The 14,200-nt window shown below is 35.1% G+C and overlaps 1 protein-coding gene across 1 annotated transcript in view; it reads left to right on the plus strand.

The window, feature by feature from the left end:
- The window catches only part of ADAM28 (ADAM metallopeptidase domain 28), an 82,970-nt gene that overhangs the window by 20,436 nt on the left and 48,334 nt on the right, over nt 1-14,200 (plus strand). Inside the window, exons 7-10 of the mRNA XM_047717374.1 lie at nt 1,034-1,105; nt 2,026-2,097; nt 6,857-7,026; nt 9,835-9,919. Coding sequence (XP_047573330.1) covers nt 1,034-1,105; nt 2,026-2,097; nt 6,857-7,026; nt 9,835-9,919 — 399 coding nt within the window. The remainder of the gene's footprint in view (nt 1-1,033; nt 1,106-2,025; nt 2,098-6,856; nt 7,027-9,834; nt 9,920-14,200) is intronic.

The raw sequence follows: 14,200 nt of genomic DNA on the forward strand, positions 1-14,200 counted from the left end.
GCTGCTCCAATGGAGGCTGGGAGGGAAGTGTTTAGCCAGTGGACTACACCTAAAGTCTACTTTCAGTAATGTGTTCTTGCTAATGGAAGCTTATTTATCTGTTAAAAGACAACCCCTTCTGAGTGCCTGGGTGGCTCAATCTGGTAAGCATCACACTTGGTTTCTTGGGTTGTGTGATTGAGCCCTGACTCGGGCTCCATGCTCAGCACGGAGTCAACTTGAGATTCTTTCTCTTCCTCTCCCTCCACCCCTCCCGCCACTCATGCTCCCTTTCTCTATCTTGCAAATAAATAAATAAAATTAAAAAAAAAAAAGACAAGCCCTTCCAGAAATGCAACATAATAAACTTTGATAGTTTATTATTTAGTATGAATAATCTATCTGCTACTTTTCAATGGAACAATCCACTATAAAATGTATCTTTTCTTGTTGTTGTTGTTGTTGTCTTGTTTTGTTTTGTGGAGAAAAAGGAACAGAAAAAAGGGAAGCTTGGAATGTGGGAAAGAGATCCAGCTCTGCCTGAGGAGAAAAGAGCAGACTGGGTGCCATGATGGCTCTGGGCATTGCACCATTGCTAAGGAAGGGGGCGCTCACTAGGAGAGGGATGAAGGCTGCTTAAACACACCACCACCACTACCAACAACAACAACAACTACAACAAGAAAACACTAAGAGGTTGCTGAAGTCAGAGTTTTTCTATTTTAGGGCAGCATAGTGGAGAAAACCCATTGTTCAAAAAATCCGAAAGCTTTTGGTTTTAGTTCAAGCACACCTATTAGTTAGGTGTGCAGTCATTTAAGTTCTACCAAAATGAAAGAATCAGACTAGAATATTGCTCATGTCCCTCTAGCTCTGATATACCGAACCTTGTCTATAGCTAATTCTGCTTGTTAAGAGTTAAAATGGTAATGTTGTTTTCTTTTATTGCCAGATATCAACTAATCTTTTCTAAAATTACACTTTTCAAATAAAAGAATGACTCTCAAGGAGAATGATGCTGTTTTAGTGATTTTCTTTTTTATATTTATTACAGAAATCAAAAGACCAGATGGGTCTGGAACATAAGAAATACGTAGAATATTATTTGGTCCTGGATAATAGTGAGGTAACTATAACAGATAAATGTGTCTTTCAAAATCCCCTTCTATATGTATTTATTATGGGAAATATTAAATATATGGCTCAGTTTTGAAAAATCATGAATATGAGCTATTCTTTTTTATAAATTGTTCTGATCCTAGGAAATTTGACATATAATTAGACTGCCAGGATTTTTCCTTCTCAGAAATGTATACCTATGCATAAAGTGAATTTTTTGCATTTTATCCTCTATTATTTTCTCCAAATTTAGTTTCCAGTTAAATTCCTTTCTCATTTTGTCTTTTATTAAGCAGTTAAATCACTGGTAAGTTAGAATTTACCCTCATCAGGAAATGGTAAATGTATAAGACTGATGAATGGAATCTTCTGAAAAAGTATTTTTGGGGGATAATATTCATTGTTTATATTATTTTACAAGAATGCATTTTCAAATATTGGAAATCTAAGGTTCACATATATGATCTCAAAAGGAAAAGCTTTGCTTTATGATAATATGAATAAGTTAATTTGTTCAGGCCCTAAAGCTTGGCCTCTCATTATACTACATGTACTTATCATTTGTCATTCATATATATATGTATATATATATGAATAAGCTATTGCTTGCACCAATTCTGCACAGCTTATGAAACCATGGCATTTAAATGGAAATATATTTAATAATTCCTTAGAGCTTTACTGAGCTACTATTTCAGGGGTAAAACATCATCTCAACTCTGAAAGTACTTTAATTTAGCCAAAGGTAGCATTTTGCTTCTATCTTTTAACTGTTAATTTTTATAACTGATTGTTAATTATAATCACTGAGAAGTAAAATAAACTGAAGTTTCCTTTTTTTTTATCTTCCAATTATATTCGTTTCTGACAGTGCCCATATTTTGTCATAGTTGGCTTTTTTGTTTGTGTTTTTTTTTTTTTTTTCAGTTTAAAAAGTACAATCAAGATCCAGAGGAAATAAGAAAGAGGGTGTTTGAAATGGCCAATTATGTCAACATGGTATGGTATACTTCAAGTGGAAATTAACAATTTGTGAGGCGGTGTCATTGGGTGTATCTATGAATGCTTGTGAAGCAGGGAAAGAAAGTCAATACTCCTAAGATTAATAATACTGCTGATTGGCTCTTGAAATTTTGCTATTTAATTAAATATTAATATTACATGATAGAGATGTTTCCCCCTTACCTGCCACACTATTCTCAGGTCGATGAAGATATAAGAAAGAGGTGGTTTTGTTTGAATTGCTTTTTTGTTTTTTTAAAGCCTGGGGAGACATCACAGACCAGCAATTCCCAACATAAAGCCAATCTATGGAAGAACATGGGAAAACAAAAAAAATCAACCAAACTCTAGTACAGTAGTATCTTTCAGTACATCATCTCACTGAATCTTCAAAACAACTCTGAGATATTTCTAAACCTAATTTATAACTAAAAAATTAGATTCTGGGAAGCAAAGTAACTTGCCTAAAATCATAAAGTTAGGAAATGGGGGCGATAAGATTTGAACTTGGATTTGTTGGATTTCAAAGTCCGTTTCAATGGGAAAGATGTTGATTTTGGTCTGTAAACATGATTTTGTCATCTAATTAACAAAATCTTTTAAAAATGATTTCTGTATCTCTTCTGTTTAAACCTTAATTGTTAGTGCCTTGTTAGTTGAATGTAGAGTTAGTCTGCCTACTTACATGGGTGAGTCACTTTGTGGTAGCCTGCAAGTTCTGTAAGGATAGAAAGAAAATGAAGGTGGGTTCAATGACCAGCATCATCTGTATCTTGTCTTCTCACTACAAAGATCATCTGACTCTTCTTTTTTTTTTTTAAAGATTTTATTTATTTATTTGACAGACAGAGATCACAGGCAGGCAGAGAGGCAGGCAGAGAGAGGAAGGGAAGCAGGCTCTCCGCTGAGCAGAGAGCCCGATGCGGGGCTCGATCCCAGGACCCTGAGATCATGACCTGAGCCGAAGGCAGAGGCTTTAACCCGCTGAGCCACCCAGGCGCCCCTCATGTGACTCTTCTTAAAGAACCCCAAGAACTGACAATATTTATTGAACACCTTTGTGACAGGAACTTTTCTAGGTGACAGAAATAGAGTGAGAGACAAAACTGACAAATGTCCCTTCAAGGAGTTTACATTCTTGTTCAAGATGAACATAAACACACCAAATAAAGAGTATGTAGGATGGAGATTATAAGTGCTAAAAAAAAAAAAAAAAAAAAAGTGGTATTAAAAAAAAAGAGAGAGGTTCATCTTGGATGGTATGTTAAATAGGAAAGCTCAAGTCCAAGGTGTCCAAGGTGACATCTGAGCAGGGAAAGGAATGTAGATAAGAATCTGACTCTAAGAGAGGGTGTGCAAGGCAGAGTGAAGTTCTAAGGTCAGAACCTCGATTGTCGTATTTGAGGAACAGTGGGATGGCTATTGTGGCTGGCATGTAGTAAGGGTGGGAGGATAGGAGTTGATGATATCAGACAGGTAGTAGTGGTCGGAACCTGTAGTCCTGGTAGGACTGTGTAAGGACTTTATTATTCTTCACAGGCAAGGACGACATTGGAGAGCCTGAACTGAGGTATAACATGTTCAGATGTGTATTCTTAAAAGATCATCTTGGCTATTGTGTTGGAAATAAACTGATGGAAAGCCACTGGCAGAAATAAGACCAGATAGGGGAATAATTCCCTAATTCAGGGCAGGAGATGATGGTGGCTTGAGAAAAAGCAGTGGTAGTGGATCTATTGAGAATAGCTGATCTCTGGATTGAGTCATCAGGGTAGATGAGGTAGATGAGAGATGAGAAGTATAAGGAAAGGAGAAGAGTCAAGTGATATCAAGGATTCGGACCTGAGCAACATTAAGAATGGGTAACGTGGGGGATAGTGACTCAGAGGGAAAATGATGATTTCCATTTTGAACACATTCACTTTGAGATTTCTTTTTGTATAAATATTTCATTATGTTGTATACTTAAAACGAATATAATGTTATATGTCAATTATATCTCAATGAAAATATATATTTCTTCTTAGTGGGGGTGGCAATGGTAGTGGATTGCTGATTTTTATTAAAAGTGTTCTATGACTAATTTTTTTTAAATGTGTACATGTTTCATTTTTATATTTAAGAAATGAAAATATTAGAGACTTTACATTTCAAAAATCAGAGAAACAATACTAGGAAGTTTTCCTAAGATGAGGGGTAGACATATCCATATGCCTACAAATCCCTCTTCATGTCCAGCACCTAGTAACATGTGTCAGGTTATAACATTATAAAATTTTGGATCATTAAAATAGAAGAGAAGATTCATGGATGCAAAAAAAAAAAAAAAAAAAAAAGATTTCCAGGTGAAAATGCTAGATATACAAGATTCTTTGGAGTTCAGGGGCAAGGTCTGGGTGGAGATATAAATCCGTAAGTGTTTAACACATACAGATGGCATACAACATGGATCAGCAAAGTGTAGCTTGTGGCCAGATCTGGCTTGCTGCCTTTTTAAAAGCAGTTTTAATGAAACATAGCCACACCAATTTGTTTATACATTGTCTATGGCTGTTTTCCAGTTACAGTGCCAATGGTGGTGAGTAGTTAGGACAGAGACCACATAGACTCAAAGTCTGAAGCATTTTCTGTGGACCTTTACGGAAGAAGCTTTCCAATCCAGGTATAAGATAACCAAAGGAGTAGGTCTAAATAAGTAGGACAAAGACTGAGAATAGGTCAATGAAGTGCTTCTTTGAGGAAATATCAGAGGTAGGAGAAACTGACAGAGAACAATAAGGAGTAGACAGTGAGCTTTGAGGAAAACCAGGGGACAGTGTTGATCTGGAAGCTACTTGAAACAAAAAACTGTCAAAGGAAGAAATGATCAATGACGTTAGGTGCTTCTGAGGACTGAGGATTGGCCATGGAATTTAACAAGGTAGAAGTTATTGGTCACCTGGATGATGCAAGTTTCTGTAAGACTGTAAGAGTACAAGCGTGATTAGAGTGAGTCCAGTGAGAATAAGAAGTAGAATTAGAGACAACACAGAAAATTCCCTTCAGAACTCTTGCTATAAGTGGGATCAGAGAAATGGGGAATAAGTGGGGGTTATAAAAATTGTCCCCCCACCATGATAGGTCATCTCATCTGGTCATTCCATGCTGATGGGAATGATTCTGTGGAAGGTTAAGCATAGAACTGCAAGGAAGTTGGAAGAATTGCTGGAATAATCTCCTTGACCTGGGAATAGATTGGAGATCTAGTACATGAGTGGAGAAGGTGGCGTTGGGCTCACAGTGTTCATTCATGTAATAAAGAAATAAATAAATAGGAGGCAGACAGTGGTGGGAGCTTGTGGATGTTCTCTTCTGGTTGGTTCTATACTCTGAGTGAATTTGGAAGCAGGGGCATCTACTTAAAGTGAGGTTTTACTAGAAAGTGTCACAATTTCTAAAAGAGAAGAGTGAGCATGAAAAAAATGTGCAGAAGCCTCTGGGAATAAGTGAATTTTGGAAATGCAGTAGGTTTGCTGAGACTGGTAACCACCACTTGAGGTTAGTAGTCATGGCTTCCAAGTGAAAGTGGTCAGCATACTGTGCTTTCTCCTGTGTTCCAGGGCATGATAAGGAGAGACCAAGGGAGGAATTGTTTTAACCAGGGTTGGAGTTTTGTCAGGTGGGTCAAATAAAGCAAGAACAGAAGAGGGACGTTGAGGGAATCATCAAGGGGAGGATTTTAATCTAGTTAGATTCTGACTTTTCTTTCGATGATAATTGCATTCCTCAATGCTTTTATTGTTTTCCAAACTACTTAAAGCCATGTTTGTGTTTCTCAGCAGGAAATTGGGCCATGAGAAAACCTGTCACTGTGCAGCTTTTTTTCTAGGTTTATTGGGATATAATTGGCCTATAAATTATGTGAATTTAAGGGGTCCAGTGTATTGATTTGATATATTTACTTGCAAAATAATTTCCACCATAGGTTAGCTAACACCTCCATCACATCACATAGTTGCTGTTGCTTTTTTGTGATGCGAACATTTGAAAATTATTCTCACCAATGTTAAAATAATTAAGACGATATTATTAACTATCACTAACAAGCTGTATATTAGATCCCCAGAATTCATTCATCTAATGACTGGAAGTTCATCTGACCAACATTGTGTAGTTTTGTAAACTATAGTAGCAATTTAAACTTTTGTTTTTAGAGTAAACATATTGTCTTATAAGATTAATTCATTATTTCTGGAGATTATCTTATGTGCATTATAGATTATTTGGTTCAGTATAGGTTTAAGAATTAGAGGATCACTTACTTATTTGTGACTCATAGGTGAGGGACTTTTTCATAGAACATTTTTTTTTATCAGTGTCCAGACCAGCACTGGGTCAACCTTGCTAATTTTGAAATGTTATCACTCTGAGAACATTGAAAAGCATTTGAGTAGATACACTTAAGTTGAAGTCATAGTAATAAACTACTAACAGAAAATTATAATGTTTCTTGAGATTGCAAGCAAAAGAACTTTGTTTCTATAAGACCTTTTCTCCAAAAAGAAAAAAAAAAGAGAGGAGTTTTCATACCTGAAATATCTAAGGGTGTCTGCCTTAATAAAAGAGGTGGGTGGTAACTTCCATTACACAAGTATGTTTGGAAAGAAAGTGTTTACAGTGTTGCTGTTAATAAGTTCAAAAATCTAAAGTACACTGAAAATATTGGAAGATAGTATCACCATTACACATTCCTTTGACATGTACTCTCTTTGAACAGCTTTATAAAAAACTCGATACTCAAGTGGCCTTAGTCGGTATGGAAATCTGGAATGAGGGGGATAAAATAAAAATAAGTCCAAATGCAAGCTTCACCTTGGAAAATTTTTCTAAATGGAGGGGAAGTGTCCTCCGAAGAAGAAAGCGTCATGATATTGCACAATTAATCACGTATGTATAGATTTTCCCCCTTTGTATGTTAAATGGTATTTAGCATAGAAACTTTCCAAAAACTTGGCAAAGCAAGTGGTATCTCAGGACACAGGATAAGAGGAAGTGGCTTCCTCTTTAGGGAAAGGGAGTTAAAAGTTTAAAAATACTCATTTGACTCTGATGGTGAATATGCTCTTACCTTTGTTACAAGTATTTCTTTCTTTTTTTTTTCATTTTTAAAGAAAAGCTAACAATTTGGCAATGATTCATTAGAATTTTGTCTGCTTTGATTAGGTATACAGAAAGGAAAGACAGGTTTAGATAATGGCAAGAGAAATTTCGATTCAAATGTTTTAAAAGACCTGATTAGCTTTAAGCACTAGTCAGGACAAACTTCTAGGATTGAAAGAAAATTGTGTATTATATTCTTTTTTTTTTTTTAAGATTTTATTTATTTATTTGACAGAGAGAGATCACAAGTAGACGGAGAGGCAGGCAGAGAGAGAGAGAGGGAAGCAGGCTCCCTGCTGAGCAGAGAGCCCGATGCGGGACTCGATCCCAGGACCCTGAGATCATGACCTGAGCCGAAGGCAGCGGCTTAACCCACTGAGCCACCCAGGCACCCTGTGTATTATATTCTAACCCCATACCTCTACCATCCTGCTGAAATGACTAATTAAAAAAAACAGGAAGTAAATCTGGTGACTGTAATTTAGACAAGACTGCTGAGGGTATGCCTCAAAAGAACTGGAGAAAATTCTGCTGGATAATTTGCAGCTGGAATCAGATAGAAGGAAGCAGCAAGAAGTGACTTAAAAGTATTCAAGTTTTACTTCCTAAGAAAACAGGAGTTGTTAAAAGAAATAAGAATGAATTAATATTCTGTGTTGATTATCTACTACACATATCAGCCTACAACTTCCTGACTTAAAATTAAAGTCTTCTTATGTTCTTGAGTGTTTGGTTTCCTGCCTGGTATAGTTGGAGCACAGGGCCTTGTTGGTCATCTCTGTTTCTACAGCTTTCATGTGGCTACCTTTGACTGCCTCCAGCATGGCAGTCTCAGGGTTCTGGGTATCTTGCAAGGGGACTAATTTTCCCCCAGAAGAAGCATTCTAAGAGGACCAAGAGAAAGCTTCAAGACTTCCATGATTGAAACTTAGAAATCACAGTGTCTACTAGGTATTTATCCAAAGGATAAAAAATAGCGATTCAGTGGGGCACCTGCACCTGAATGTTTATAACAACAATGTCCATAATAACCAAAATATGGAAAGAGCCCAGAAGTCCATTGACAGGTGAATGGATAAAGAAGATGTGGTGTACATACACAGTGGACTATTGCTCAGCCATCAGAAAGAATTAAATCTTGCCATTTGCAACGATGTGGATAGAACTAGAGAGTATTATGCTAAGCAAAATAAGTCAGTCAGAGAAAGACAAATACCATATGATTTCACTCATATGTGGAATTTAAGAAACAAAATAGATGAACATAGGGGAAAGGAAAGAAAAGTAAAATAAGATGAAAACAGAGGGAGGCATATCATAAGAGGCTCTTATGTATAGGGAATAAATTGGGGGTTACTAGAGGGGAGGTAGGTAGAACATGGGGTAACTGGATGATGGACATTAAAGAGGGCATTAGGTGGCAATCCAATATCAAGAGTAGATTTCCTGACTAGACTAGAATAAACAAAATAAAGGCACTAAAAAGTTATGATGGAAGGAAATAACTGTCCTTTCACTGAAAGTCTTTAAATTGAAAATCCTAGCCTTTTACCTGACAAACTAACAAAAGGTATATATCTATACCTAGGCATAACCAGGTAAGAACCACTGAAAACAGGAACCAAAATAGCTAACTCCATAATGGGAGAAGATTTTACTTATTATAAACGAGCTGGTACTGAGTATTAAACCCACACAAATGCAGACTTAAGTATCAATAATTTTATAATATAATTTTTAAAGAGGATATAAATGCCACAAATCTTTAAAATATCATGTACAATGCAAAATACCATTTCAAAATAACATATCTGAAAATTTTCCAGAGGAAATGTAAAGTGGGAAAAAGTTCTCTAATTTTCCTTATTTTGCATGGCAAAATCAATAGTCCCCATTCTTGAGGATGATAACTGGGAAAATATAAGTTCAACTTTTAATTTAAATGCCTCTACTAAGGGAATTTTTTAAATAATGCATTCTTTGGAAATTATTAAAGACAAATCAGGGCTAGGATGTTGAACAGATAGCAGGATAATAACAAAGGCAGCACATGGAATCATTATGAATTGTAAGAAAAACAAAATGAACAAAACTAAAAAATAAAAATAAAAGTATGAAAGACAAAACCAATTGTCTATGCAAATAAATACAAGTGGCTCAAATTCCTTTTCAGTAACAAGTATTTCAATAACATAAATGCTTCAGTAACACAAATATGTTCAGAACGGGCCCAAATTCCAAATCCCACTATAGCTAAAACAGTGCTTAAAGAGAACAAAAGTAAATGGGTATAAAAATATATGAGAGAAAAAGATAAATTAAAACAAAGCATATGTGATAATAGTAATATAAAAATAAGATATACATATATAAAATATTAAAAATGATTATATCCAGGTGCTTGTAGTTAGGTGATATGAAAACCATTGCATATAGGAAAAAAAGCCTAATGCAAATTCAAAAACTGAAGGAAATATTTAAGTTATTATTCACAATGTGAGTTTCTCTGTTAACCATTTAGAGTTCTGGATTGTTTATAGAACATATAGTTGAGAATCATAGGTTGTTATATAATTTTTTTTTTCTTTCTTGCAGAGCAACAAAACTTTCTGGGACAACCGTGGGCCTTGCTTTCATGTCTACAATGTGCTCTCCTTATCATTCTGTTGGCATCATTCAGGTTTGTTGGAAGATAAATTGTTGGTTCTACAGTTCAAGTGTGACAATTGCTCTTTTTTCTGGATCATGTAGTTTTTGTTGTTGTTGTTGATATGGTAACTAACATGGACTGAATTCCAAATGTTGAAATAGTCTTGCATATCCAGTATAAACCCAGCAAGGTCATAATGCATTATCTTTTTTGTATCTTGCTGGATTCAACAAGCTAACATACCTCGAGGATTTCTACATTCTATATAATCATGAGGGATATTAGTCTGTAGTTGTCTTTTCCTGTTATGTGTTTCAGGTTTTGTTATTAGGGCATATCTGGCCACATAAAATGATATATTCCCAACCCCTCAATTTTCTGGAATGTCTTAGTAAAATTGGCATCATTCCTTCCTAAAATATTTGGTAAAATTCATCAATAAAACCATATGGGTCTGGTGTTTTCTTTATGGAAAGGTTTTTAACTACAAGTATAATTTCTTCTGTAGGTAGAGAAGTCCTATAGATACAGGACTACTACTAATACAGGTTATTTATCTTTTCTTGAGTGAGACTTGATAATTTGTGTCTTTAAGAAAAGTGTCCATTTTATTTAAGTTGGCATAAATTTGTTGATGATATTCCTATAATATTGTTTTTTAAAAATCTATATAATTTTTATATCTGTAGTGATGTCCTCTTTTGTTCACGATATTAGTAATTTACATCTTTTTCTCATGGTCAGTCTCACAGAGTTTATTAATTTTATTCATTCCTAAAAAACTGCTTTTGCTTTATTGATGCTCTGGGCTTTCCTGCTTTCATTTCATTGATTTCTGCTCTTGTCCTGATTATAGAATTTCTTTTGCTTTCTCTGCATTTAATTTGTCTTTTTTTTTCTATTACATAAGGAAGAATTTTAGATCATTCATTTGAGACTTCTTCTTTTCAAATATAAACATTTAATGCATAAATTTCCTGCCATGCACTGCTTTAGCTGAACCCATCATATTTAGATATGCATGTTTTCATTTTCATTCAGTTAAAAATATTCGCTAATTTCTTTTGACCTCCTTTTTGATTCATATATTATTTAGAAGTGTATTTTTTGTTTCATTTGGTTATGATCTGTGTATCCATTTGCTAAGGCTGTTATAAAAAAATACCCCAGAGTGTATGGCTTAAACAATACAAATGTGTTTCCTCAGAGTTGTGGAGGCTGAAAATCCAAGATCCAGATGTTGGTAGGTTAGGTTTAGTTTCTCTTGAGGTCTTCCCCATTGGCTTGCAGATGCCCACCTTCTTGGTATGTCCTCATGTGGCTTTTCTTCTGGCACGCATCCCTTCCTTTTTACTCCTGTTGGATTAAGGCCCCAGGAGTATAGTCTCATTTAACCTTAATTATCTCCTTAGAAAACCTATCTCCAAAGACCGTCACATTGGTGGTTAAGGCTTCAACATATGAATTGGAGTATGTGTGTTGGGGTGCCATAATTCAATCCATGATAGTCTAGGAACATACTTAGTAGAATTTTGGTATTTTTAAACTTTTTTGAGGTTTGTTCTTGGTCAATACTGCATATGAAACTTGAAAAAGAATGTCTTCTGCTGTTGTTGGATAGAGCGTTCTTTAATTATCAATTATGTCAAGTTAACTTACAGTGTTGTTCAGTTCTTTTGAATCATTTATATAGAGAGAATGGTTAATATCCAAGTATAATTGTAGATTTGTCTATTCTTTCAAATCTATAAGTTTTCACTTCATGTATTTTGAAGTTGTTAAGTAAATACACAAATAGAGTTGTCATATCTTTTGGAGAATTAATCCATTTATTATTTCATGTTCCTCTTTTTTCCTAAAATATTCCTGTTCTGAAGCCTACCTTGTCTGATATGATTATAGTTACTATAAAGTAGCTATAGTTTACTTGATACAACCTTTTCCTTACTTTTATTTTTAGCATATATTCTTCTCTATGTTTAAAGGTTTCTGGTAGACAGTATAAACTCAGGTTTTACTTTTTATCTAATCTGACAATCTGTCTTTTATTTGGTGTGTTTAAATCATTTATATGTAATATACTTATTGATATTGTTGAACTAAAAGCTTCCATCTTGCTAGATCTTTGCTCTTCCATCTTTTCTATTTTTCCTACCTTCTTTAGGGATTGAGGATTTTTGAAAATAATTTCATTTATTTCCATTATTAGCTTTTAACTGTTATCTCTCTTTTTTATTTAATGGTTGCCCTGGTTTATTATATACCTCTGCTTGTCTGTTTTTACATTTACATTTACATTTTTACTCTTGTCCTCAGGATGCCTGGGTGGTGCTGGCAGTTAAGCATCAGACACTTTGTTTCAGCTCAGGTCATGATCTAAGTGTTGTGAGATTGAGCCCCACATTGGGCTCCATGCTCAGTGTGGAGTCTGCTTAAGACTCTCTCTCCCTCTTCTCTGCCCCTCCTCTCTGCACACACACTCTCTCTCTCTCTAAAATTAAATAAAATCTTTAAAAAAAAAGGAATATTCTTCAGCTACTTCACATGTAGTATAAGAATATTATAGGAGTGTACCTCTAAATACTCCTTTCCATTTCTTATGCTATTGTTATCATGTGCTTTACTTTGCATATGTTAAAAATACACAATATATTGTTACTAATTTTTCTTAGTAATCTCTCAAATGCAATTTAAAATAAGGAAAAAAATTATTATGCTTGTCTTATCTCTACCTACACTCACCTTTATCACATTCCCAGTGCTCTCCATTTCTTTGTATAGTTACAAGTTTCTATCTGGTATACATATATATTTTTTTCTTCCAAGAGATTTTTAAAAAATATTTCCTGTAATACAGGTCAACTGTAATGAATTCTTTTAGTTGCTTCAGATAACTCTCTCTCTCTTTCACTTTTGCATGTATTTTCACTGGGTTTGTAATTTTGAGTTAATAATGTTTTACTTTTAGCACTTCTAATGATTTCATTTCACTGTCTGCTGGATTGCAGGGTTCCTGATGAGAAGTGTGCTGTAAACTCTATCTCTGTTGCTCTAAAATGTGCCTTTTTTTCTACTTTAATATTTCTCCTTTCTTTTTAATTTTCTTCAGTTTGATTATAATTGCGATATAACTAAGTGGGCATTTGGGGATAAATGGGTAATTTATCCCACTTAGTGTTCTCTGAATTTCTTGGCCCTGGGGCTTGTATCTGTGATGAATTTTGGAAAATTCTGGGTCATTACTTATTCACATATTTCTTCTAATTCATTCTGTTCCTTTTTTCTTCTAGGGATACCAGTTATATATATCTGTGACCATTCTATATTGCCCCTCAAAACTTCTATGCTCTGTTCTGCTGTTTGTTTGTTTTCTTTTTTATTCTTTTTGCACTTTGTGTTTCCATTTGAGTAATTTTTGTTGAACTATTAAGACCAGTGATTATTTCCTGAGCTATTCCAAATCTACTGTTGAGCCTGTGAAGACATCATTCATCTCTGTTATTGTCTTTTTCATTTCTAGTATTTCCATTTGAGTCTTTCTTATGGTGTTCAGCTCTGCTGAAATTACTCATCCAGACTTGTGTGCTATTCATCTTTTCCCCTGGAGCTTTTAACCTATTAATCATAGTTATTTTAAAGTATTGTGTGATCATTCTAACATCTGGGTCAGATATGAATCTGGATCTGTTGATTGGCAGGGTATTGCTTTTCTTTCTGTTTTTCTTTTTTGTTTTCTTAGACACCTTACTATTTTTTGTTGAAAGTCAGACACCCTGTGAAAGACATTAGTCCAAGGTGTGTGTGTGTGTGTGTGTGTTTTGGCTTGGAAATGATCAATTCTTTCCTTCTGCAAGGACTCTTGCATGAGGATTTGAAGCAATCCAGCAGGAATTGAGTTGGGTTTGGGATTTTGTTGTTGTTGCTGTGACTACTCTCAGTACATCATAGGTTTTGAGTTATTCTCACATTATTTTGTGTTTAGAGTGAGGGCTGGTTTTCCAGAGGGTTTTTCTGAGTGTGTGTTTCACATTCATCTTTAGGTCTTTACTGGATTCCCCAGAGTTTCTTTAAGCCCTTAGTAGGTTGTTGTTACTTGTTACTGGATGATCATTAGACTTCTGGTGGGAAGAGAGCATTCTCCTTTGTTCTTATTAAATCTCAGTCTCGTGTCCCTTAGTGTCTGGGGTAGTCCTTACAGTGCTCCTGTTCCATTGCCAGGTGGTGGAGACCTCTCATGACCCTGCCCAGCATGTATTTATGCCTTTCCTTCCCCTTCCTTCCAGGGGTAGAGGCTTTGTGTGTGTGTGTGTG

The sequence above is a fragment of the Lutra lutra genome, chromosome 2 (assembly GCF_902655055.1).
Source record: "Lutra lutra chromosome 2, mLutLut1.2, whole genome shotgun sequence".
NCBI lineage: Eukaryota > Metazoa > Chordata > Mammalia > Carnivora > Mustelidae > Lutra > Lutra lutra.